The 24,851-nt window shown below is 41.6% G+C and overlaps 1 protein-coding gene across 3 annotated transcripts in view; it reads left to right on the forward strand.

Moving 5' to 3' along the window:
• INF2 (inverted formin 2) overlaps positions 1 to 24,851 on the forward strand; it is a 106,465-nt gene that overhangs the window by 72,829 nt on the left and 8,785 nt on the right. For 2 of the 3 annotated variants that reach the window (XM_073638638.1, XM_073638639.1), the window contains exons 4-21: positions 1,144 to 1,303; positions 6,999 to 7,032; positions 10,230 to 10,371; positions 10,900 to 11,041; positions 11,145 to 12,080; positions 12,187 to 12,329; positions 12,425 to 12,486; positions 12,702 to 12,804; positions 14,048 to 14,133; positions 14,838 to 14,938; positions 15,035 to 15,105; positions 15,230 to 15,337; positions 15,438 to 15,508; positions 16,997 to 17,117; positions 19,253 to 19,417; positions 19,921 to 20,023; positions 21,106 to 21,252; positions 23,757 to 24,845. In XM_073638638.1, the coding sequence (XP_073494739.1) occupies positions 1,144 to 1,303; positions 6,999 to 7,032; positions 10,230 to 10,371; positions 10,900 to 11,041; positions 11,145 to 12,080; positions 12,187 to 12,329; positions 12,425 to 12,486; positions 12,702 to 12,804; positions 14,048 to 14,133; positions 14,838 to 14,938; positions 15,035 to 15,105; positions 15,230 to 15,337; positions 15,438 to 15,508; positions 16,997 to 17,117; positions 19,253 to 19,417; positions 19,921 to 20,023; positions 21,106 to 21,252; positions 23,757 to 24,845 (3,784 nt within the window). Of the gene's footprint in view, positions 1 to 1,143; positions 1,304 to 6,998; positions 7,037 to 10,229; positions 10,372 to 10,899; positions 11,042 to 11,144; positions 12,081 to 12,186; positions 12,330 to 12,424; positions 12,487 to 12,701; positions 12,805 to 14,047; positions 14,134 to 14,837; positions 14,939 to 15,034; positions 15,106 to 15,229; positions 15,338 to 15,437; positions 15,509 to 16,996; positions 17,118 to 19,252; positions 19,418 to 19,920; positions 20,024 to 21,105; positions 21,253 to 23,756; positions 24,846 to 24,851 lie in introns of those variants that run through there. The other variant, XM_073638640.1, reaches the window with a different exon arrangement.

Below are 24,851 nucleotides of genomic sequence, written 5' to 3' on the forward strand. Positions count from 1 at the left end.
CCCAATGTTCCTTCATGAGGCCGGAAACAGACTTTATTGTTCACGCATGGCGTCATGATGCCTCTACATGGCGCTACATATCCCCAATGTTCCTTCATGAGGCCGGAAACAGACTTTATGGTTCACGCATGGCGTCATGATGCCTCTACATGGCGCTACATATCCCCAATGTTCCTTCATGAGGCCGGAAACAGACTTTATGGTTCACGCATGGCGTCATGATGCCTCTACATGGCGCTACATATCCCCAATGTTCCTCCATGAGGCCGGAAACAGACTTTATGGTTCACGCATGGAGTCATGATGCCTCCACATGGCGCTACATATCCCCAATGTTCCTTCATGAGGCTGGAAACAGACTTTATGGTTCACGCATGGCGTCATGATGCCACTACATGGCGCTACATATCCCCAATGTTCCCTCATGAGGCCAGAAAGGACTATATGGTTCACGCATGGCGTCATGATGCCTCTACATGGCGCTATGTATCACCAATGTTCCCTCATAAGGCCAGAAACAGACTTTGTTTCTTGCAACAGCGCCACTCCTGTCCACAGGTTGTGTCTGGTATTGCACCCTAGCTTTACAACTTTGATGCAATACTAGATACACCCTATGGACTGGAGTGGCGCTGTTTCTGTCAAAAAGAAGATCTTTTTCCAATCCTGGAAAAAGACTTTTATAGGGGTGGAAGTCAATAAATTTAGACCATAAATCTGGGGGGGGGAATACATTTGAATTAATTATTATTTTTATGTACAGCATCAGTTGGAATCGATTTTGTTTTGTTTTGTTTTTTTTTGTTTTTTTTTTGTATGTGACCGTACGTTAAGGTTCAACTTGCAGGCACCCATTATGTAAGAAAATAAATAAAAAAAACACTACAAATAAATATATGAGCGATATAATAAAATATATAAATATATTTATAGATATAAAACCATATAAATAGATAAATATATTTATATATAAAATAATAAAAAAAACTGTACATGTTTCTTTTCGTTGATTTACAATAGGAGACGTTTCCTCTGCTGTACTGTCGTCCTTCTGAATATCCTAGGCGAGAGAGAAAAAAAAAAAAAAAAGCAAAACCATTAATGGACCATGTGTAACATATCGGGTTTCTCTTCCTCTCGCAGGCCGTGAAGAATCAGCAATATCGATTTAGTGTGATAATGAACGAGCTCTCGGCATCGGATAATGTTCCTTACATGGTCACGCTGCTCAGCGTCATCAATGCCATCATTTTCGGAGCGGAGGAGCTGAGGCTGCGCGTGCAGCTGAGAAATGAGTTCATAGGTAATGTCTATATTTTTGCACGTTCGTACTGTGTTATCCTGTACATGAATAATGGAATTTTACTTCTAGGGGTATTCCCATCTCGTACTTCCATAAATGTCTGATAGACCCCACCAGTGGTGCTGGATTACCAGCGCACGGGGAAAGGGAGGTATTTTGTTCCCCATGAACCATTAGGCGGGGCTCACAACACGTTTCCCTTATGCTTTGTGGGTCCAGCGGGACGTACGTCCGAACCGACTCAAAATGGTTATGGCTGGTTATGCAGTCGAGATGAGTGTGTCATGGGCTGCGCTCTGCATTGGCAGCAACTGAGAAAACAAATCTTAATTAATTAGGCTGATCTTTATAATTTCAGTTACTGTCTATGCAGAGCGCAGCAGCTGATGGCACACGTATCTCGCCTGCTGCGCTCTGCATAAGCAATGCTAGATGGGTATTACTGCACCGCACCAAGATGATCCGGTGCATGCAGGGGCCGACCGTGCGGGAAGGTAGTGGGAGAAAAATTTTGCCCAACTTTAGACTTTTGCACCTGTGTCCCCCTCCACACGATACACCACTAGACCCCATGTAGAGAGCGGGCCCCCATCTCACACCACTGGTGGCTGTGCCTGCACGACTTTCTCCATTTGCAGTTCTTCTTAGTAGAACTGAATGGAGAAAGCTGCGCAGCCATGGCCTCTTCTCCGATTTCCCCTTGTGAGGTCTCATCACACGCGCGGTCCCAGAAATGGAACCTGCATCTATCGGCTATAAATGTCAAAAATGGGCTTACCCCTACATAGTACATCACTAGGATACGATAAATCTTTATGATCGGCGAGGTTCCTACTCCGTGTAGCACTGTGCCCTCTTCACTCCTTTCCTCTGTACAGCGGCTCAAGGCTCTGCACCCCTTTCGAGTGAATATCCCACTTAAAGGGTTCTTTCAGAAACGGCGCCACCCTTAACGATGGGCTGTGGATGGTACTGCAGCTCAGCTCCATTCATTTTAATAGGGCTGAGTTGCAATATTAGACACAAGCCATGGTCAGGGAGGTGGCGCTGTTTCTGAAAGAAAGCAGCCATGTTTGTTTTTTTTTCTAATCCTGGACAATCCCTTTAAATCCAAAGCAGGTGGTTCTGAATAATGCAAGTTCCATCACTTTCTACTAAACTCCATGGGAGACGGTGACAAGGCAACTTCCTAATACAATTTTTGTTTCAATTCTTCACTGCTGCTGAAAAATAATAATTACTGCCATAGCCGCAAATCCGTCTCGCTCCGCCGCTGGTTGAAAAAAATATTTTTCACGTAAATTTTTCTCAGTTCTGTTGCATGCAAAATGTCTCCCCCTAGTGGTAAACTAGAAATAAACACTGAAAAGAAAATGTTAACTAGTCAGCTCACTTCCACATCACCTGGAAAACTAATCCTGGAGAAGATTCCCATGTGACTTCCTGAGCTCCAGCAGCCTGGAAAAAAAAAAAACCAAAATCACCACCAGATCGGGTCTGTAAAATAAATCATTCAATTACACCTTCAGTGATGGAACAGAATGGGAACTTTAAAACGAAACCTCCCACCTGCAATCTGTAACCTGGCTCCAGGTGTGTGAGGGGGTGTCATGGGGTGAGAGTGAGACGGGTCAGTCCATGGTGGGTCGTCAGCGATGCCCCATGACTGCTTCACGCCTCTGTCGTTTGCTCCTATGGTTGATGCTGCCTGCTGATGAATCCTGGGCACAGTAAGTTAGGAATATCGTATGCATATAATAATAGCGTTTTGGTTTTTTTGTAAAATGCAACGATTTTTATATATATTTTTTTTTATTTTTTAAGGAAAGTTGCGTATTACTCAATATGTCCCAGGCAATGTCTCCTAGGAGGGGAACGGATGGGATTTATCGTTCAGCACCGTAGGAAAGCTTGTTAATGAGTCCTGCGGGTCCTTTAATAGTCATCAAAACCATTTACCACACCAACTGCTACATCTGAACACGACCCTATAGCTGCCCTCTCTGTTTCCAGTAGGGGGCAAAGATCCAGTTTGGGTGGCTTTCTGGCGTTCCCTCTCTGACACCCAGCACTGGCTCATTAGACTTCCCTTCCCCTTCACCCCTCGGGGTATACCTCTCGTGTATCAAAACCCTATACAAACTTTGTGCAAGGGTAAATTGTTCCCCTACATTTTAGGAGGATTTTTAGGTTATGTTCACACAGAGTTCAAAAACCAGGAGAGTTAAAAAAAAAAAAAAAAAAACAGGAGTTTTACAAGCAGAACCTACTTTAGGAAACTTTGTTTTTGGAAGAGATTTTTTTCTTGCTGAAGTGTTGTTTTAAATGGACTGTGCCAAGTTTGGAGTGATTTCCTTATGGATCCCCATTTTTGCCCCCGCCCAGGGTGTGTTGTGTTTTTTTTTTTTTTTGTTTGTTTTTTTTTTTATTTCAAAACTTATTTTAAGGGAGAAAAAAAATTTCAAAAAACTACAGTAAGACTAAGTTCACACACAGCGCTTTTGCTGCTTTTTTTCTGCAGCCAAAACCTACTCTGTTGGCAGTAAAAAGGCTGTGTTTAAAAATGTCCAGGCTTTTTTTTTTTTTTTTTTTTTTTACACTTTTTTTGCAGCGTTTTTCGAGTGTGGGTTACATGTGCTTTATCTACAGTTTAATAAACTTAGTTTTTCTCACCAAAAAATGCTGAAAGAATTGACATGCTGCAGTTTTCCAATTCAAATCAGTAGAAAAAAAAAGTGTGTGCATGAGATTTCGAAAATCTCACAGCTTTTGCCGTAACTGTAAAAAGCCGCCTTTAATTTGCATAAAAAAATGCAACAAGTGAACCTAGTCTTAAGTGGATTTCCCATAGACATGAATTGTAAGTTTTCCAAGAGTTTTTTAAAAAGGATTTTGGTGGTTTCCTCTAAAAAAAAAAGTGTGAACATAGCCTAAAACTTTTTGTAGTGAGAGGTGGGATACCTGACCCAACAATGAAGGAGGAGTGCAGATTGACTCCTCTACGGGACCCTCGCGGCATCGTGTATTTCTCTCCCGCTGGAATCCATCATACAGATAGCATGCCCCTTTATGGAAGCGTTACTTTGTGACGTTGTTCCCTCTTCTGTCCCAGTTTGCTCTGTGTCACGAAGTGCAGGATGTAATTTACATCTCCCGTTATTACATCCGCTCATTGCGGTGGAACAATCAATCATTGAGCAGAAGAGACTCTTGAGACCGATGTGAGCAGATGTTTCCTTCCACCTAAAGAAGATTGCAGACAAATATTTTACTATTAATTGGACGTGTACATGGTGGAAGCGAGGGGTCACAAGCATGCCCTTCAATACGTGCCCACTACAGTGCCCTTCAATACGTGCCCGCTACAGTACCCTCATATCGACAGTCACAGCGCCCTTGTATCGTGTGCAGGAAATTCTGTGTGTGACCTTTTGCGTATATTCATAGGGTTTTATTATATATATTTTTTTTTCTGTCTAAAAAGTCCTTGTGAAAAAACTCTTCAAATACTGTTTGCATAAACTTCCTATTCATTTGAGTAGAAAAAAATGCAGATAGTGCTTTTTCTTTCCACTTTTATTTTTTTAAATGGCAAAAGAAGCAACTTGTCAAATTTTGTAAGGGGTTTCTGCTTCAATTAAAAAAAAAGAAAACTTCCAATTTTTATTTAGCCAGGAGTTTTATTTTAATGTAAGTGACGCGCCCCCTGGGCCGTGTGTGTGTGTGGGGATACCCGGAACCGGACCCGTTGTGGATGCTGGGGGTTGTAGTCCTTGCGTGGCGGGGACCTGGTCCCGTGGCTCAGGGTGGTCAACCCAAATGGCGTTCTTATTTATAGGGTTTTGTGATTAAATGTCTGACTACGCCACCCGTGGATTGCGGTCAGAGTGAACCGCCGCTGCAGGGCAGACCGCTGAGGCTGGTGTTGTGGGTGCAGCAGAAGATAGTATAACTCCCCACGGGAGGAGTATAGCCTCAAGGCAGTGAGTGCAGATGGTGGGGGTGATGGTGCGCGGGAGCAGCAGTAACGACACAGAGTCCTGTAATGCAGTCCAGGGTATTTACTCACAGTTCTTTATCCATGTTACTACAGCTGGTCATAATGTCCCACGTCGCACTGTGTTCACCAGGTGAGGGGCTCGGCCTACTCCCAGGTAACTTTGGAGAGTTTCACAGGACCCCCTTTGTGTGTCCTTTCTCTGGCCTGTCATACCCCGCCAGTGACCTCACTTCTGTCCGGCTGCGTCGGGCCTTCTCTGGGTAAACCTCGGCGCCAGTTTCCCTGACCCTATGTGGTGCCTGCTTAGCGGGTGTAGCGAGGGGCTGCGCCACATAAAATGTCACAGCCTCCGGTTTCTAGCTGAGGGTAGTTCCCCGCCTCCACTAGTTTCGGGGATCGGTCTCCCCCTTTGGCCTGACCCCCCCCCCCCCCTACACAGGTAGATTCAGGCGTGTGGTGGCGACTCGCCGGTCCGCACCCCTGCGGTACCTTCGTTCCTTGTTCCTGGAGCCTCCTCCGCTCCTCTTCCTTCCTTCTCCTTCCTCCAGGCTCCGGCCTCTCCCAGGCCTGCCTGCGGAGCAGAGCTCGGTCTGAGCCTCTGCTCCCTGTCCTCTCCTCTGACTGAACTCCTCCTCAGAGACAACCCACGAACTAAGATGGTACCCACCTTTTATACCTCCCTCTAAGTGTACCCAGGAACTGCCCTCTCCCTCCTATGCACTACAGGCTCCCCCCTTCCTCGGTGTTCCCTCCCCCCACTCCTGCCAGGGACAGGGACTGTCGTGCTCTACTTGGAGCATATCGGTCGCCCTGCCCCCCGGAAATGTGGTGTAATGCATGCAGGTGTCGGGGTCCCGATCCACACTCCATCCTTACCTGGAAGTGAGATATCGCACATCTGGATGAGATGCAATACCTCTGTAGCGGCCGAACTCTCGGAGCGCTACATAAGTTTACCTTTTCAAATCGAAACATTTCAAGAATTGACATGTTGCTTCCCCCACACCCCAATTTTTAAGAGCAAAAATAAGTTGCATGTTCCTCTTAAAATGTCGCAAAATTTGCACCAAAATTTCAGAGGTGCATAAAATATTCCCATAAGGGACCAGAGAATATTTGAGCAAAAAAAAAAGTGACTTTTTTAAATGGTCACAATTGATGAGTTGACTGAGCAGAGAACATCTTGAAACTACAAACCTTCCCCCACAATGGTGGACTTTAAATAAAAAAATAAAATAGGTGAACACATAAAGTAGACTTTAAAAAAGGCGCCAATTGAAAAGGTGAAAAACGCCAAAAACTAAATAATGAAGAGAACTTTCAGCGTGAACATATTCTTGTGTTTGGTGCAGAGTCCACGAGGTACCTCATTAACAGTCGTTCGTGTCGTTTATTTTTTTTCTTATTTTATTTCCTGCCATGCAGTTTTCAAAAACCCCCTAAAAACCTCAAACAGCAATGTACGTTTCCCACAGAAATTAATAATAAGCGTAATCTAGAATAGGCAATAAGTATAAGAATCACGCACAGTTCTTGAATTACATTTTGCTATAGGCAAGACCATATCAATGCATTTTGGGTTATGGGATTGTTGCATGGTGCGTTCTCAGGCCAAAATGAGTACAGGTCTATCGATGAAAAAATAGTATCCAGTATAAGCCCATAGTAATGTCAACATCCTTCTGTGTGTTTCAGGTCTTCAGCTACTGGACGTGTTAACAAAATTAAGGTAAGAAACATTCTGTAGAATTTTTGACATTTGAGGAACTGTGTGACTCGCCCTCCCTGAGCGGTGGGGTACTTGGTGTCGGGGCAATGTATGGTGGTGGTGTGGGATGTCGTCGTGGCCGTGACCCGGTCCGTGCCCAGGGCTGTCACATGAAAAATGGGTTTTGGATGAGTGGTTGTTCGACTACGCCACCTGTGGTTTCTGGTGAAGGCCACCAGCGCTGCAACACTCCTCCGAGGCTGATGTTCTGGCAGCTTGGTTGGTACTACTCCCCACAGGCGGAGTAGGCCTCAGGGCAGTGAGTAAGATCTGGAGAGTTGTGGTGGGTGCAGTGCCGCGCAGGAATGAACAGACTGAGGCAGTAGGTGAAGTCATCCAAGCTTTACTCACTTTGGTGAAGTAGCAGCTGCAAAGCTTCTCTCTGCTTCTCGTGGCGCGCTGCGGCCACCAGGAAGAGATTCAGCACTCCCCAGGTAGACCAGGAGCACCTGCCAAGACCCCGCTGGTGTGTTCCTATCCTTAGTAAGTTCTCCCACTGAGTCTTCTCCTGACTGTGTGTGTGTGGTATGAACGTGGTGTAAGGCTGGGTCCCACTGGGTAAACGCAGGTTGAGAGATACAGGTGGCGACTCCGCTCCGTCCGTATCCTCCTGGGATCCACTAAGCCTCCGGGCTTTTCTGACTGAGACTTGAAGTGACAAAGTCAGATATCGGGGGCCGGTTACCCCTTTTGCAGCAGGAGTCCCTCTCGCTAGGCCAGAGTGAAGAATACAGGTGGCGACTCCGCTCCGTCCGTACCCTCCTGGGATCCTTTTGCCTGTGGAGCCTATCTCCTCTGCTCCCCTCCAAGGCCTTCTTAGAACAGGACCCTGACCGGGCAGAGACGCTTGTTAACTCTGACCCGCTCCTCGTCTCAAGGCCAGAGAGCGAGGACCGCGAATCTTCAGCCAGCTACAGATTCTTGCTGGACCCTGACAGAAGACCCACAATCAAAGACCTTGAACTAAAGATGGCCACATATTATATATGATTCTATAAGTGCTTCCTGTAAGTGTTTCCTCCACCCTCACTCACTACTGGGTTCCCCCTATCTTTGGTTCCCCCCCTCTCCTCTATCCCGGGCCGGGGCAGCACCTTGGTGCATTTAGGCCCCCTACAGGACAGGAGTGGTGTAGTGTTGAGTGTGAAGCGGGGTTCTGAGTGATGCTCCATCCTTACCTGGGAGAGGAGATACCACACCTCTATCTGAGGTGCAGTACCCCTGTGGCGACTGAACCCTCAGGGGCACCACATGTGCGCAATAGCTATCAAATTCAGATGTCTGAGAAACATGGTCCTGACTATGGACTTCAATGTCCTGACCGATCGCATGTCTGAATTCGGTCCAAAAAATTTTTTATTTCCAACTATGTGTTGCTGAGTAGTGTTGAGCGAGTATGTTCGGTTAACCCTTTCGCCGAGTATACTCGGCCGAGCACCGAGTATTTATAGAATGCTCGGGCTTTAAGTTTTCATCGCTCCGTAAACATGATTTGCAACTGTTTGACAGCTTTAATACATGTGAGGAATGCCTGTTTTTCCAGCATTCCTCACATGTATTAAATCTGTCAAAGAGTTGCAAATCATGTTCACGCAGCGACGAAAACTTAAAGCCCGAGCATTCTATAAATACTCGGTGCTCGGCCGAGTATACTCAGCGAAAGGGTTAACCGAACATACTCGCTCAACACTATTGCTGAGATTATCCAGTGATGTCACAATGTGGTTTTCCATAGATCTTCAGGAAAGTCTTACTCAGTTCGCATATGAAATTCCTAAACGACAAATCCAGTTTGCTACACACATTATATGGTGGGAAATGTTAATGGGGTTATCCCATAACATGTCTATGTATGTATGATCGGTAGGGGGTCAAACAACTTGGCCACCAACCATTCCACTGTGTGGCCGGAGCCAGGGGCAGACATACAATTAGTGCAACCTCTGCCGCCACACAGGGGCCCAAGAGGTAAGCGGGTCTATTTCCACCACCAAAGCAGATGGCGTTGTGCATTATGATGAGCTATTGGACTCCAAAGGACCCATATATTGTTCTTGCACAGAAGACCTTCTTCTCTTTGTGTCTGCCAGTGGCTGTATCCATAGTAAATGGCAAAGAGGTCACGTATGGGCACTATCTATGGGAGCCGTCACGTTCTGATAGAGCCACAGTGGTAAATAGAGCCATGGTTATCATTGTGCACTATCACCCTATACACAGAGGACTTTAAGACCTCTATTCTGGGGGCTCCAAAAGTCAGATCCTGGTGGGATAACACCCAGTCATACAGCTAGAGTTTTTTATTTTTTTGTACCAGATTGCCGGTGATGTCGCATAGCTTCATCCTCAAAGAATTAGAATAACATGGCCACTTTCTTCCAACAACAGGCCGTGCATAGTATTGCCGATCAGTTTCCTTCACTTTATTGGACTCTAGTACTAGGCACAATCCTTGGACAGGAGTGGATGGTGTTTCTGTAAGAAAGCAGCCGTGGTTTTCTAATCATGGCAAATTCTTTTAATCCTTTTTGGATGTCGGGATCGCGCTCTGGAGCTGCCAACATCTGCCTCTAACAGGAGCGATCAGACTCCCATAACTCTGATCGGTGGCTATGGTGCAAACTGATTCACAATAACCTGTGGCTGCTGGACGGGAGCCCTAAGAACCGCCTCTGACTGCATCTGCGGCTCTTCTTTTGATTAGCCGACCTGGTGCACTATTGTTGTGGCATGAAGCACATGTGACCATGGATGCCATCAGGTAAGAGGCGGTTCTTTGGGCTTCCATCCAGCGGCCACAGATTACTGACGTGGCCAATGAACCAGATCCTCCAAACTGATTTGTTGAATGCATTAAAAACTAAATCCAAATAACAATGGATGAATTCCGTTTTGGGTTTTGTTTTGTTTTCACCACACTTTACATTTTTTTTTCCATTTCTCAGTACATTATATGATAAAATGAAAGGTGTCATTCAAAATTACACCTTGTCCCGCTATCCTACGGCTATGGTGACAGAAAAAAAATGCTAAAACATAAATTTACTCCAAGTGTAAAGGATTAATAAAAACGAACAAAGGGTCTAGCTTTTTTTTCCCACGCTTATTACACAATTCGATAACTTTAAGTTGTCCTTTTTTTTCACGTTTTGGTTCAGAGATCTGGAGGATGATGACTTATTAGTTCAAGCCTCTGTGTTCGAGGAAGCCAAGACAGAGGATGACGAAGATTTTCTTAAGATTTATGGAGGGATTGATATGAACAATCATCAGGAAGTTTTCTCAACACTGTTCAACAAAGTACGTGTGTTCTTCTGTTTAGTTGGTATCTTCTACACGAAGACTTGGACATCACTGGTTACATCACGCAGGTTATCTTGGGTGTTTTATGATAGACCCTTTAAGTATCACAACCATAAAATGACAGCAAGGGTCTGTACTGTTAGTGGATCATTACATAGTCATGTTCATAGTCTCAAGCTTTCATCTCCTGAATGAGACAATCCTTTTTGATATAATTGACCAAATTATTCATGTTGGCATCTGCCTCCTTGGAGATAGGCTATTGTGCTGCCACATAGAAAATATTGGGGTCTTCTCAGCTGGCAGTGGATGAAATAAGACATTGGCATTATAATAAAATTACAAATCAAATTTGAAATATGGCTTTGGATACAAAATCTTTTCCAATCAAAATTGGTACAATTTGTGTATTGATTAATTTCCTTGGCCAACGGTTAGACTTTCCAAATTTGCTTTTATAGTAATTTTTGAGGGATGCATCACCACTTTGCAAAGTAATAATGTGTACTCTTTGGTCCCTTACAGGTGAGTTGCTCACCGTTATCAGTCCAGCTCCTCTCTATTTTGCAAGGTCTTCTTCACTTTGATGTTTCACATCCTTCCAGTCCATTACTTTGGGAGGCCTTGGAATTCCTGGTGAATAGAGCTGTATTGCTCGCAGACGACTGTGCGTAACTCCTAAAAAAAATTAAAAAAAAAAATAAAAATTAATTCACTTGGATTCATTTTTGTAGTTTTCTAGAATTTTTTTTCTTCTTTCCTATGAACAGGCAAAAGTAACGACCTCCAGGAGGTCATGGATAGACTTTTAGCTTCCAAGAAACAAAGTAATCAAAAGACCAAAGATAAACATGTGGAAAAAATACACAAGAGTATACAGACAGACAAACCCAAAGAAGAGACTTGTAAGGAAAGTTTATCTGCCCATCAATCCTCAAAGGACTGTCAGGAGATGCAAGTTTCAGAGACTGAAAAGACTTCTCCATTTGTTTTATGTGGAAACCCTCCTCCCCCTCCTCCTTCATTGCATGGGGATCAGTCTACTCCATCAGTGCCTCTGCCACCACCACCTCTTCCTGGCTTAGATGGATTTCAATCTCCCCTTCCTCCGCTTCCGGGTGATCTGGCATCACCTCCCCCACCACCTCCCCCTCCTCCATTTCCTGGTATGGGAGGATTGCCTCCCCCACCACCTCCCCCTCCTCCATTTCCTGGAATGGGAGGATTGCCTCCACCACCACCACCTCCCCCTCCTCCATTTCCTGGTATGGGAGGATTGCCTCCACCACCACCTCCCCCTCCTCCATTTCCTGGTAAGGGAGGATTACCTCCACCACCACCTCCTCTTCCAGGAATGGGGGGCATGCCACCTCCTCCACCACCTTTCCCTGGTATGGGTGGTCTACCACCTCCACCACCTCCTCTACCAGGTATGTGTGGATTTCCACCCCCACCACCGCCTCTGCCAGGCATGTGTGGGTTTCCACCCCCACCACCACCTTTTCCAGGAACTGGTGGCCCTCCTCCACCACCACCTCCTCCAGGAATGATTCCACCACCTCCAGGAGGTTTCGGTGAAGAAATTGTTGTTGCACACGTGGGCTATTCTTTGGGTTACGCGAGAACACCTTGCTTCAAAGTCAACAAACCATCGTTAAAAATGAAAAAATTGAACTGGCAAAAGCTGCCTCCTAATGTTGCCAAAGGTACGTCCTCTCTGTGTTTATGCCCATTTATAGTGATAGAAGAATTCATTATCTGTCATACACAAATATGTGAAGGGTCGAAATTTATTTATTTATTTTTTTAAAGATGGTCAGTCTTTGTGGTCTTCAGCAAACACCACTGAAGAAACTCCAGAACCCAACTACACCAGCATTGAGCAGCTCTTCTGTCTTCCACAAGCAACAGCTAAAGACAAAGCGGCAACCCCAGCAAAGAAGCCGCCAAAAGAGGTATCATACCACATCCTTCAAGTAACTAATAATGCCTGGTTTAAATTTCTTACAGATATATATATATATTTTTTTTGTTTTTGTCTTTTTTTCAGATTTCATTTTTGGATCCTAAAAAAAATCTTAACTTGAACATATTTTTGAAGCAGTTTAAATGGTAAGTCAGCCACTTATGTGTCCATGGAAGACTAAGACCGTGGAATTAATTGCGGTACTCTTGTTCCTACATACCCCTAGATAGAAGAGTAGCTGGTTTGGGTGCATTTGGTATAAATTGACCATTCTCCATGTCCTTTAGTTGCACCCAAGGTTGTTTTTTCTTTTACTTTAAATTGACCAAATGTTATTTATAACTATAAATGATCTTTTCAGTCCCAATGAAGAAATAATTGGGCTGATTGAAAAAGGAGATCGCTCGAAGTTTGATATTGAAGTTTTAAAACAATTCCTCAAGCTGCTACCTGAAAAACATGAGGTAAGGGGGGGGGGGGGGCAATATCTTTGTCTATTGTCTTTATGGTTGTAAAATTTCCATAAGGTAATTATCAAATTTCTGAACATGGAGGGTTGACCCTCAGAATTGTCTTCTCCTCAAGAGAATCCTAGTCCGACACTGATATCAGTTATGTATAGACACAGCATCCCATTTGCATTTGGCATGGGTTTCCTCCCAGACTACTTAGATAATCAGAAATCTTAAAGTATCATCAGTCAATATCTTAAAGTTTTGTTGTTGTTTTTTTTCCCTGCCCAACAAGTTTTGGTCCCTCCAGGATCTTAAATTACTCAAGTTATGATTTTAAAATGGCTTCCAAGGGAAATGTCTTTTATGAAATAGTTAAGATATGAGCAAACTTTTTTTTTTTTTTTTTCTAATTCTATATCCATGGAGCAAAACTTGTAATGTCTATTTGGATTACTTATACATGAGTAGATCAATTTGACAGCGGTAAAGAAAAATGTAGGAATCTATTTTGGATTACATGACTTTGGGCAGACTTCCCCCACCATGCCTTGTTGCGATCATATGATGTAAAGCAGCCAATCAAGAGGGATTATTATAGCCTGTATAAAAGCAGAAGCAAGAAATGCAGCAACCATTTTTGGGTGAATCTAGACAGTGAGAGGACGTCACAGCTTGGCTAGAAAGCTAAAGAGAAAACTATAAAACACTGAAGAAACTGTACAGCTAGTGTGTGTCATCACAGAAGTGAAGAAAATTGGTGTGTGATGAAAAGAATATAGTGAGGATCTTTAAGGGACAAATGCGCACAGATAGGGCAGTAGTGTAAGGAACACGATGGGGGTGAGGGTGACTGTAGCGCTCACCTGTAAGAATTGTGTACTAAGAACACAACACCTTTTAGAAGCCTGATGTGCAGCCACGTGGCTGGAGAAGCGTACTGTCCAAGTAACAATCTCTGCTTTGCCTATCACAAAGTGCGGGCTACTCTCACGGTAAAGATGATATCCAGAGAGTATAAATAAGGTTTTTTTTTTATTCACCCATGTGTTTCGGCACAAGACTGGAGCATTTCTCAAGGTAAAAAAACAAGTGTTTTGCTTTTATTCTATTATCACACCTGTAAGAGCTGACCTTGTTCATGTTAATACCCCAAATGATGGACTTTAAACTCTGTGATGCCACCCCCCCACCCCCCCATCCGCTGCCCATATTTCAAAATAAGTCAACATTTACTTTTTTTTTCAAATTCTAGGTGGAAAATGTAAAAAGTTTCCAAGGAGAGAAATCCAAGCTCTCAAGTGCCGATCAGTTCTACTTATTGCTCCTTGGTGTTTCCAAGTAAGTAGCTTAGTGTTGGCATTATCTTCAAGGACAATCAGCTGAAGACTGAAGATCTCCAAAACTACCAATGGGCAAAAATGTTCACCATAGTCACATCCATAAAATAGAAGTTAGATATTTGTGATATTTATCCCCCCCCCCCCAAAAAAAAAAACACTTAGTTTTGTCCATTGGCTGTATGAATCTGGTGTCGCAGGTCAGTTCGAGTTACTTCATGTCCGTCCTGACTGTTTTAGTAATTTGAGAGTGGATACCACTTTAGTCTCGTATGCTACTCGATCTAGTAAAAAAGATGCATCTGTTGTGCTTGCCAATATTTTGGTTGATAAAATAGGAACATTTAATTCCTGCCCTCAGGACCATCCTGTAAGCTTCGAAAACCAGACTGACCAGCCCACTTTTGGATGGGGGTTGCTTACCCTGCCCCATTTCAGCCTGGAGCATTTCCATATTTGCTGGAAATTTTTACAAAAATTTGGGCCAGTCCCATTAAATTCTGGAAAAGTTACACCTATGCCAATGGCCTGACGAAGTCTATCATAGCTGTATTATAAGGGGAAAGCAAATAGAGAAAATTGCCCGGGGGCCTCGTCAACTTAGGAGGTTGAGTCATGGATAACGGAGGGACTGAGACCACCAATTTTCTAATGTTGAAGACCTAAGAACACCATTTCATTCAGCGTATCTATTTCTGTTTGTAGCTATCAGCTCCGGATCGAATGTATGCTGGCGTGTGAAGAATGTAGCCTAATGCTGGAAATGCTACGACCCAAGGCGGAAGTTGTCAGCAAGGCTTGTGATGGTAATAGTCCGTGTGTGGTGATTTTTCCAGTTATGTAATGTTGGGAAATAAATTTTTTGTAGTTGCTCATTTTAAATTATGTCTATCTTTTTTCAGATGTTCTCGCCAGCCATAGGCTTCCGGTCTTTTGTCAACTCGTCTTAAAAGTTGGGAACTTTTTAAACTATGTAGGTATCAAACATATATAATTTATGTTGTTCCTAAAATTACAGAATAAAAATTTTTTGTTTACGTCTTTCTAGAAGTTAAGAATTTTGGAGAAAAAATAAATAAAAGTTGTCCTTTATCTAGGGAAGTCACACCGGAAATGCCAATGGCTTCAAGATAAGTACCTTACTCAAGCTGACCGAGACCAAGGCCAATCAAACACGAATTACTCTGCTGCACCATATCCTGGAGGTACGCTCCGCTGCTTTCCTAGAATATATATTTATAATCTATACGGACTTCATCTTGCACAGGACTGCGTATCATGTAATGTATTTTCCAATTATTTCAGGAAATTGAAGGAAATTACACAGATCTCCTTGAACTTCCAAATGACCTTGAGACTGTTTCGAAAGCTGCTGGGTAAGAATACTTTATAGATGTTACCCAAGCATTTCTACTAGTTGGTTCTCTGTCATATAGAAATAATATTAACAATTTTTAACCCCTTTCTGCCTCGGACATTTTTATTTTTTTTTTTTAAACTTTTACTTCTTCCAAGAGAGATACCTTATTTTTATTTTTCCAATGACATAGTTGTACAAGTATAAGGGCTTCATTTTTTTTTTCTTTCAACTTGAGTTGTAGTTTTGAGCGATCATTAACTTTACCATATAATTCACTCGAAAATAGGAAATAAATTCCAAGTGCGGTGAAATGGTAAAAACATTAAAAAAAGATGTAATTCCAACATTTTTCTAGGTTTTGTTTTTACAGTGTTCATTATGTACCAAAAACTACTTGTCAACATGATTTTGCAGCAATACCAGTGTTGTATAGATATATATATTTTTTTTAATTTAGGCTGCGAAAATTCTTGGGGAAATATGTAAAAATAAAAAAATGATTTGTGTTGCCATTTTTTTTGGAGACCTGTAGCTTATATTTTTCTGTCAATGGGCATTTTTAGTATAATTTTTATTGATACTATTTTGGAGTGTGTCTTACATTTTGATCACTTGTTAATGTTTTTTTTTTTTTGTCTGCATGGCTTTTATACTGTCTAGGTTAATTTACTATAAAATATATATATATATATATATATATATATATATATATATATATATATATATATATATATATATATATATATATATATATATATATATATATATATATATATATATATATATAATTTTTATTTTTTTTTATTTTGTCCCAAAAGAGAATTTGAACCTGCAATGATTTGTTCGCTTTACTACATTATTCATACATTAAGAGAACGACATTCTCTTATGAAGCTCAGCCACAGGCCCTGCTTCACAGGAAAATCCATGATAGCATGAGGTTTCACTATACTAGATAAGTGCAAGCATTGCCATAGAAGACGAAATCCATGGTGAAGACCTGGTAATAAGAAACGAGTAGATGGAGTCTGCTCACCTGGTGGAGTTGTTTAGATCAGGCACAAGTCTGATGAGAGTAGTAGTAAACTGGTATTCCATCTGATGAAGCCAACTGAACAGCTCAACTGCGGAGCAAAAAAAAAAAAAGTTTTTAGATGTGCCTTCACGATGAAGACAAGTATGAGGAGGTGTAGAAAAACATGAACATTTATTAAAAAAAAATTTCACAGCTTCTCATCTTTGTCTTCATTGTGACAGCTCCCACCGCCACAAAGTTTTGTTTTTTCCTTCTTTTTTTTCTGCCTCGCAAATGCATTGCCATAGGTCAATCATCTCTCAGCTTGATTGGACCCAGAAAGGTACCAGTATTGTAATTGGCACCGGTTAGCTGGTGGTGGGCTGTTATAGATTTTTGCGTTGGGGTTCAAGAACGTAAACCTCTTTAAAAAAATAAATAAATAAATTAAAAAAAAAAAAAAAGTACTCCCTTTATTTTCTGTTTTAGAATAAACATAGAAAATATTTACTCTGAAACAAGTAGCAATCTGAAGAGATTAAAAGATCTGCAGAATAAGCTCTCCAAGTCCTCCAACGACATGCGAGAACAGTACGAAAAGTGTGTTCAGGTCTGTATATAGCGCAATGTTCTATATATCCTCAAACGTATTGTTTCTCCTGATCTAATATTTTAAGTTTAGGATTTCAAAGTTATTGGGCAGGTGCTGGGGGTGAGATGCCAACATGCCACTCTGCCTTGGTGAGGGGATATAGATCCTGGGCAAACTGAACCTTTGTCCTGAGTGGGAGGAAAAACTGGCAACAACCAAACTTTCTTCAGCTCTATTTTACTTCCTTTCTTTAAATCTCATCTGACTCTCTTCTAGTGGGTCTGCGCTGTGCTGCTACGTAGGGAACAATCCCAACAATTTTTAATGTAAAAATCATTTGAGTTTGATCAATTTGGGATTAGATTTCCATATTTTGCCTTCCCCTCTTCATTAGATTAGATCACTGGCCGCTCACAGGCAGCATGTGACCCCCCCCCCTCTGATATCCCGTCTATTGAGGTGTTACTCAGTGCTGGGGTCCCCGCGGTGGCTTCTGGGTTGTGGGTGGGGTTACCCCCGCGTCACACCCAGCATCCACTGCGCGCTTTCCCAATGAATGGGGAGAGGCAGAGCGCGCTGTGGATGCCGGGTGTGACACTTAAGATAACCCCGCCCACAACCCAGCAGCCACCGTGGAACACGGAAGAGAGAGACCCCCGGCTGCATCCGGAATCATGTCGTGACGTCAGCGGATGTCAGAGCCGCCTGCAGCCAGGGGTCACGTGATGCCTGTGAGCGGCCACCGCTAGCGCCGCTCACAGGCAGTAACGGCACCAGGAGGTAATTACAAAGAAGCTGCTTTTCATCATAGAAACGCTTTGGCATATTTTAGATAGTAGTGGACAACCCCTTTTAAAGTGCTGGGAAATAAAGTATGTGAATGTCTAAGGCTATGTTCACACTTTGCGTTTTTGCGGTGTTTATTTATGGAAAATTTAAGCTGCGTCTTACAGTACTAGCAAAATCTATGAGAATTCAGAAATCTCATGCACACTTTTTTTTTCCTGACTGATTTGGAAAACTGCTGCATTTTTGCAAAATGAGTAAGTGCAAAAAAACACAGGTATCGGGTTTTGCAGCATTTTTTATGCAAAAAGCCGAGGAAGTTTAAACTTTATCAGCATGCACCAGAGACAAAAATGTATCTGACAAAAATGCAACGAAACTTGCTTTTGTGAGCAGGTTTTGCCTGCAGCAAAAACGCAGTGTGTGAAAATAGCCTAATGGTGCAACATTGTTAATGAAAAACAATTTGATAATGTTTTTAAACCAAAATACATGCATTTAGGTAGAAAAACTAATTGGCCATGAAAATGGGTTTTCAGGGACTTTAACATTATTGGCCTATTTTTAGGATAAGTCATCAATGTCTGATCAGTGGTGATGCGACACCCGGCGCTGCCGATCAGCTGTTTCCGATGTCGTTGGCAGCCGGAACTGCTCAGTTTATGGAGCTGAACAGCTCCATATTCTGTATAGTGGCCATAGTTGGGTACTGCACATGTGCCCCCTATTCAAATCAATAGGGGGCCAATGTGCAGTACCCAGCCGCGGCCACTATTCCGTTGGCAGAGCTGTGCTGTGCAACTCCATAACTGAGCAGTTCCAACAGACACCAGCTGATCGGCAGGGGTGGTGGGTGTCAAACCCCCACTGATCAGACATTGATGACACATCCTAAGGATAGGCCATCAATGTTAAATTCCTGAGCAACCCCTTTAAATATTTCCTTAAACTAATGCCATACGCTGATCTACTCATATTGAAGTCTTCACACCAGTCATTTAAGTTTATTCACAACACAATCCATTGCATTGAACATCTAATTTAGGGAATAATTTAGTTTATTCTTTTCATCTGTGACGCTATAATTCTGACGTTCTGTAAAGCAGTGGATACAACTTAAGTTTATGTTCTCAGCGGGATTTAAAATGTAATTTCCATTTCATAGTCCCACAATACTGGATCCTAATAGTGTTGGCCTACTACCTGCATATGGTGGTTGTAGGTGCCTAAACTTAGTCTGAAGTTTTCCCTTAACAACCGGAAAGCCTGAAGTCACGTTATCTATGATCTGCAAACTGTTACCAAAATTCCAACGTCAAAGCAAAATGTTTGATGATAATAATTTGTATTTCTTGAAATATTTTTAGGACTCTTTCGATGCACTTAAGGACTTGGAAAAACAGCTGGAAGATATTTCACAGAAGAAACAAAAACTATCAGATTATTTATGTGAAGAGCTAGCAAAACTTTCACTAGAAGATACTTTTGGAACCATGAAAACATTTAGGGACCTGTTTCTGAAAGCTAGGAAGGTTTGTGGCTTCATAATTATATCCTATAGATAAACTTATGCTTTTGAGCTCAAGTGGAAGGTGGTCAATGACCACTATGGACATTGGCGTGGTTCTTTTCCAAAAAGAAGATGGTATCTTGACACGAGTGGTTTGGCTCAAAGATGTCCATGTATGTTCAGACCCAATCTTAGAATGTAGTAAATTGCACAGAAATCTCAACAATCGCAAAAATTCTGTTATTTTTTTTTTTATTTGTTTCCCTTGCTTGGTAGGAAGATCCTAAGAATATGTGCAATGTGGTGTTTTTGTTTTGTTTTTTTAATTTTTTGCTTCTGTGACATATTGGAAATGTGGCTTTAAGTAATTCTCTACCTCGTTGCTTTTTCTTTCTCTTTGTTCTCTCTTTGTTCTCTCTTTGTTCTCTCTTTGTTCTCTCTTTGTTCTCTCTTTGTTCTCTCTTTGTTCTCTCTTTGTTCTCTCTTTGTTCTCTCTTTTCTTTTAATCCAAATTATTTTATTTAGGAAAATAAAGATAGAAAAGAGCAAGCGGTAAAGGCAGAAAAAAGAAAAAAACAACTAGAGGAGGATGAAGCAAAGAGACAGAAGGGAGAGAATGGAAAAATCAGTAAGTTGCTGCAAAACGACGACCCCCCCCCCCCTTCCAAATTTTTCCTAGGAAATATTCTGAATATTTAGTTGAATTTCTTACATGCAATACTGTAAAATGTTGTTACAGGTATTGTCTCATAAAGACAAGTTCTAATCATATGTCCTTTTTGGTGCAAATGGACACTAGAGGGGGGGGGGGGGGGTTGCCATGCTCTGGATTCTGCCTATGACCCAGTTTTTAAGCATGGCTCCTGCTTTGTTGGAACCATGGACGGCTATTTATTTATATTTCATTTTTGATGCAGTCTGATAAATTGGCCCTTGTTTTTGATATGATGTAGTGTTTTTTAAAAAATAATAATAAGAGTCATAAATAGCAATTTCCCCAAATTTTAGTTGGGGCAATTATCCTTCACAGACCTCTACAGATATACTTTTTTTCTGCTTTTTTATGCTCTTGTATATAGCCCAAGTGTTGAATGTAATCATTATTTTAACCTAGTTCCATTTTTATTTCAATGTGTGTACAGCTTTAAAAGGAATATTTCTGTAGGTATTTGCTATGTAATCCGAGAGCACCATGATGTAGGGGCAGAGACCCTTATACCAGTGATGTGTCACTTACTAGACTGTGTGTTGCGGTTTCAATAAAAATTAGTGTTTTATCAGCAGATTAAACACTGGACCAGGTTTCTCGTGCCTTCTAGTCAACCTATTCTGTGTAACCACGCCCCCCACCTCTGATTGGAAGCTTTGTCACAGTGGTGTGTTGGCGGGGTTATACAGAGCTCCGCATTCCCGAGCTTTCCTAGACCAGAAAAAACAGTGATTGCATCAAAATGGTAGCATGTAGACCGGTAAGTGACACATCGCTGGAATCATGGTTTCGGCTCCTACATCATGCTACTGTCAGATTACTTGGCAAAAAGTTGGTGACCGATTCCCTTTTAAGACTTTTTTTTTTTTTCGTTTCATTTTATTAATTTCAAAAATTAATTTTAAATTATATTGATGACTTTGTCATATGGAATTTTCATCAAACAATTATTTGAACCAAACGCTTACATCTTGTAATTTTCTATTTTTTTGGTTACAAAGTTCGGAAAGGAACAGTAAAGTTAGAAGAAGGTTGTATCATTGATGCTTTACTGGCCGATATCAAAAAAGGTTTCCAGCTCCGTAAAACTGCAAAAAGCAAACCGGAACCTGAGGATTCTCAGAGGAACTCAAGTAGTGATCTAAATGGTAAAGTTACTACAGGTTTTCCCAGGAGCCTTGCTCAGTCTTCTATGCAAATGCATTTCGAAAGCTTGGCTTTTAAAAAAGACTAACCAAATGACTTGGGGCCCTGCTTCAGCTGGACTGCATGCTCCGCAATATATCCTTACTAATTATTTTGCGAGCTTTGCTTTTGTTAAAAAATTATATTTAAAATTTAAGTATTTCAGAAAAAATACTCTGTAATTTGCATGTAATTTTGATGCCAATTTCTTTTTTGCTTCTTTGCTCCTATTTTATACATGCTAATCCTGTACATAATGCTGCATGAATTAAATGTGCATGAGATCGGTGACTTTTTTTTTGGGGTTTTCCAACTTTAAAATTTTGAGGTCAAGAACACTCAAATAATAAAAAAAAGAGTTGTCAAATTAGTAGATGGTGCCTATCAATATGATCTGATTTAAGCTGCATTACCCTGGAAGGTATTATGTGTTAGTTTCTTTTCCAAATGTCTTCCTCCCCTCATTTGTGACCCTAAGCAGTTAGATTGAGGGGGGGGGGTACTTATATATGGATATTAAAATGTCAAAATGCCCATACTTCCAAGATTAGATCTATAGAGTATTGGATTACCAGGATGATCTAAGTTTTGTTCTGTGGAACCTCAGGATCTCATGTCTTGATAAGGACCCAAAAATAAAATGGGCCTCTTACTCACTGGCCAAAGTTTACTTTATTTTCATATTCCTCTCTAGATGTCAGTAAAAAGAAGGAAACATTTCCCAAATTACTAGTTTCTTTCCTCCCTATGGACTGGAATATAAAGATTTCAATGAATCCTAATTTGGCTTTTTCTATTTCTTGGGACTTAAATAATGATGGCGTGTATTAAGAATAAGATATCAATGTTTGATTTGTGGGGATCAATTCCCAAGAATTGTCCCTTTTTTATTCTTTACACAGTCACAGTACCATACATATGGTTAGGACTGGTACTGCAGCTGGTACTAAGCTGCAGTGCCAGGTACAGCCACAACTGGTTTTATGGCACTTGACTGTGTAAACAATAGAGGGACTCGGTGATTTCAATTAAAAGAACAATGGGGGTAAGTGGGCTTGGGATTTGAGCCCCCAGCATCAAGTGTTTGTGCGTGTGCGTTTTGTTTTTTTTCTTGTTTGTTTTTTTTGTTTTTTTTTATTGAAGCTCTGGAGTGGTGCTATTAATGTAAGTTCCCTGCCCCTAATCTCATACTTAACCAGCCACTATCTTCATCTGTTATTTGCGTGATCTCCAGCAGTTTGTGACCTGCCAGGTTGCTCCAGTGTTTTCTGGGTGAGCCAGAGGTCACTTTTTCAATGCACGTCTATGAACGCCTCATTCTGCCACTCATAGAGTTGCATTGAGAGCTTGTGACCGTTACCTTTTAAACTTTCGGTCACAAGGTAAATGGCGTGGGAGAAAGCTGAAGACAGTGGCTGGTGGGTATAATATTGGGTGCATGGATCGAACCCTGGTGGCACCATTCCAGATCTGAAATATTAAACAACGCTGGAGTGGTACTTTACGGAGCGCACTGCTCTCTGCTCCTGGGCTCAATCGTTGCTGAGGGTGGTGCGCTCATGGGGATTGACATTTCAGGCTGGCGGCATGGCTGAGCCGCTTGCCCAAACTGTACATTCTCCAATGCTGCAAGTAGAGACCTCTGTGTCTCTTCAGTTTTGGTGGAGCTTAGGGGCTCCGAAGCTTCCCGGATCCAGAAATCCAGACAACTTTGTATGCTAAACAGCAAAGGGCTTGCAAGCGCTCACTCCTTGCCTAGGAAACAGGCAGACTTTGAAACACTCTAGGAATTGCCGGTAACCTATGCAAAGACTAGTACAAAATAATGTTAAAAATTCACCCTCCCTCGTTCTTGAGAAAAGAGGGAGGATTTTTAATAAGGGGTAAATTACAAAAAAAAAATGTACACATTTATGATTAAAGGAGATTTCTCAAAGTCTTATTTTTATATCTTTTCTCACGAAAGCTTGTTCTGCAGGATGCATTCTTGCGAATGAGTTGATAACGCTTTTAAATATGTACATACAGTATTTCAAAGTCAGAACTGTATATTTTTGCAAAAGTTTGATTACGATAGGCACCAAAAATTCCTATACGTATTGACAGTAAATGCTATGTAAAAAGAAGAGTGTAAGTCATGGGTCGTCTAATCTTCATTGAATTGGACTTTTATTTATTCAAATCTAGGCAGAGCCTTCTTATGCCGAAAGAGAATAAAATTATTTTTACTACTTGACTCATTCTATTTTTTGTTTTTTTTCTTAAGGTAGTTTATTGTGAATTCAACTTTTGATTTGCATGAACATTAATTTCATTTTTTTTATAGACGTTTGTGAATGTTCTGCATGACTAACGCATGTGTTCACTAACCCCATGAAGACCTAATCTATTTTTTTTATATATATGCTTGTATTGGTTTTGATGTGAATTTCTATCTAAAAGTAAAGTCTGATCCCATTTTACAAAGGCAAACCAGGGCAAGTAAAGAGTGAAGACGCAAAAACGTTAAGTACGATAACGGATCCTTCCAGTGCTGATGATAAAGATAACTCCAGCCCGACTCAAATTGAGGCCACCAAAGACCAAAAGGACCTGCCTCCGAGTAAGCCAGTAGATAACCCAAGTGTAGATGGAAATATCAATGTGACCACTCAAGCTTCAGAAAAATGTGTTGGAAACGGTGATAAACAAGGGACATTGACCACCCTGATCACACCTGAAGATCCAAGTATGCCCATAGAGGCTTCTAATAGTAATGTAGGAAAAGAAAACGCCAAGCAAGAACCTTCTAATGATTATGATACCTCAAAGAGTGCCAATTCGGCAGCCATAAATACTGCATGCCCTCAGGATGTTGGGGTGTCACAGAATTCCACATGTGGATTAAGTAAGACTCAATATCAACCAGATGAAGTAGACTCAAAGAGGACAACCTTTCTAAAGGATATTCCTCCTGACCAGAAAAATGAGACCGCTGAATGCTTGACAATGAAGGAAAAGACATTGGTTGACCTTTTCCCTTCTACGGACAAAGGATCAGTTCATGTTTCTTCTACCGAAATAACATCTGTTGACAATTCCTCTTTGGTTCAAGATAATATTCTACACCAACCATCCCCAGCAGACCAGAAGGCGACAATTGGTGAGCCCCAACTAGATGGGAAGAGTGAAGCTCCTAAGGAACATAATGAGACTTCTGACAATTTGCCACCAGTCCAAAACAAAGGGATCGTCGATGAATCTACAGCTCTCGAAAATGATAAATGCCCACCAGTCTCGAATAATGGAGTCACTGAAGTAACACCATCAGTTCAGAATGAAGGAGCCACAGATGTTTCCCGGCCAGGTCAAAAAAATGGGTCAACTGAAGAAGTTTTGCCAAATAGCAATGGACCAGCGGAGATGGCCCAACAAACCAAGGAAAATATAATAAGTGATGGTTCGATGAGTAAATCGTCTGATGTAACAACACAATTACAAACTTCAGGTGGCTCAAAGGTCAAAAGGAGCTCAACAAAAAGTAAAAAGAAGAAAAGGAACTCAAAAAGTGAAGAAGGTAAAT

Source organism: Phyllobates terribilis, unplaced genomic scaffold (assembly GCF_046119375.1).
Source record: "Phyllobates terribilis strain yellow unplaced genomic scaffold, ASM4611937v1 Scaffold_7__3_contigs__length_470593459, whole genome shotgun sequence".
Lineage (NCBI taxonomy): Eukaryota > Metazoa > Chordata > Amphibia > Anura > Dendrobatidae > Phyllobates > Phyllobates terribilis.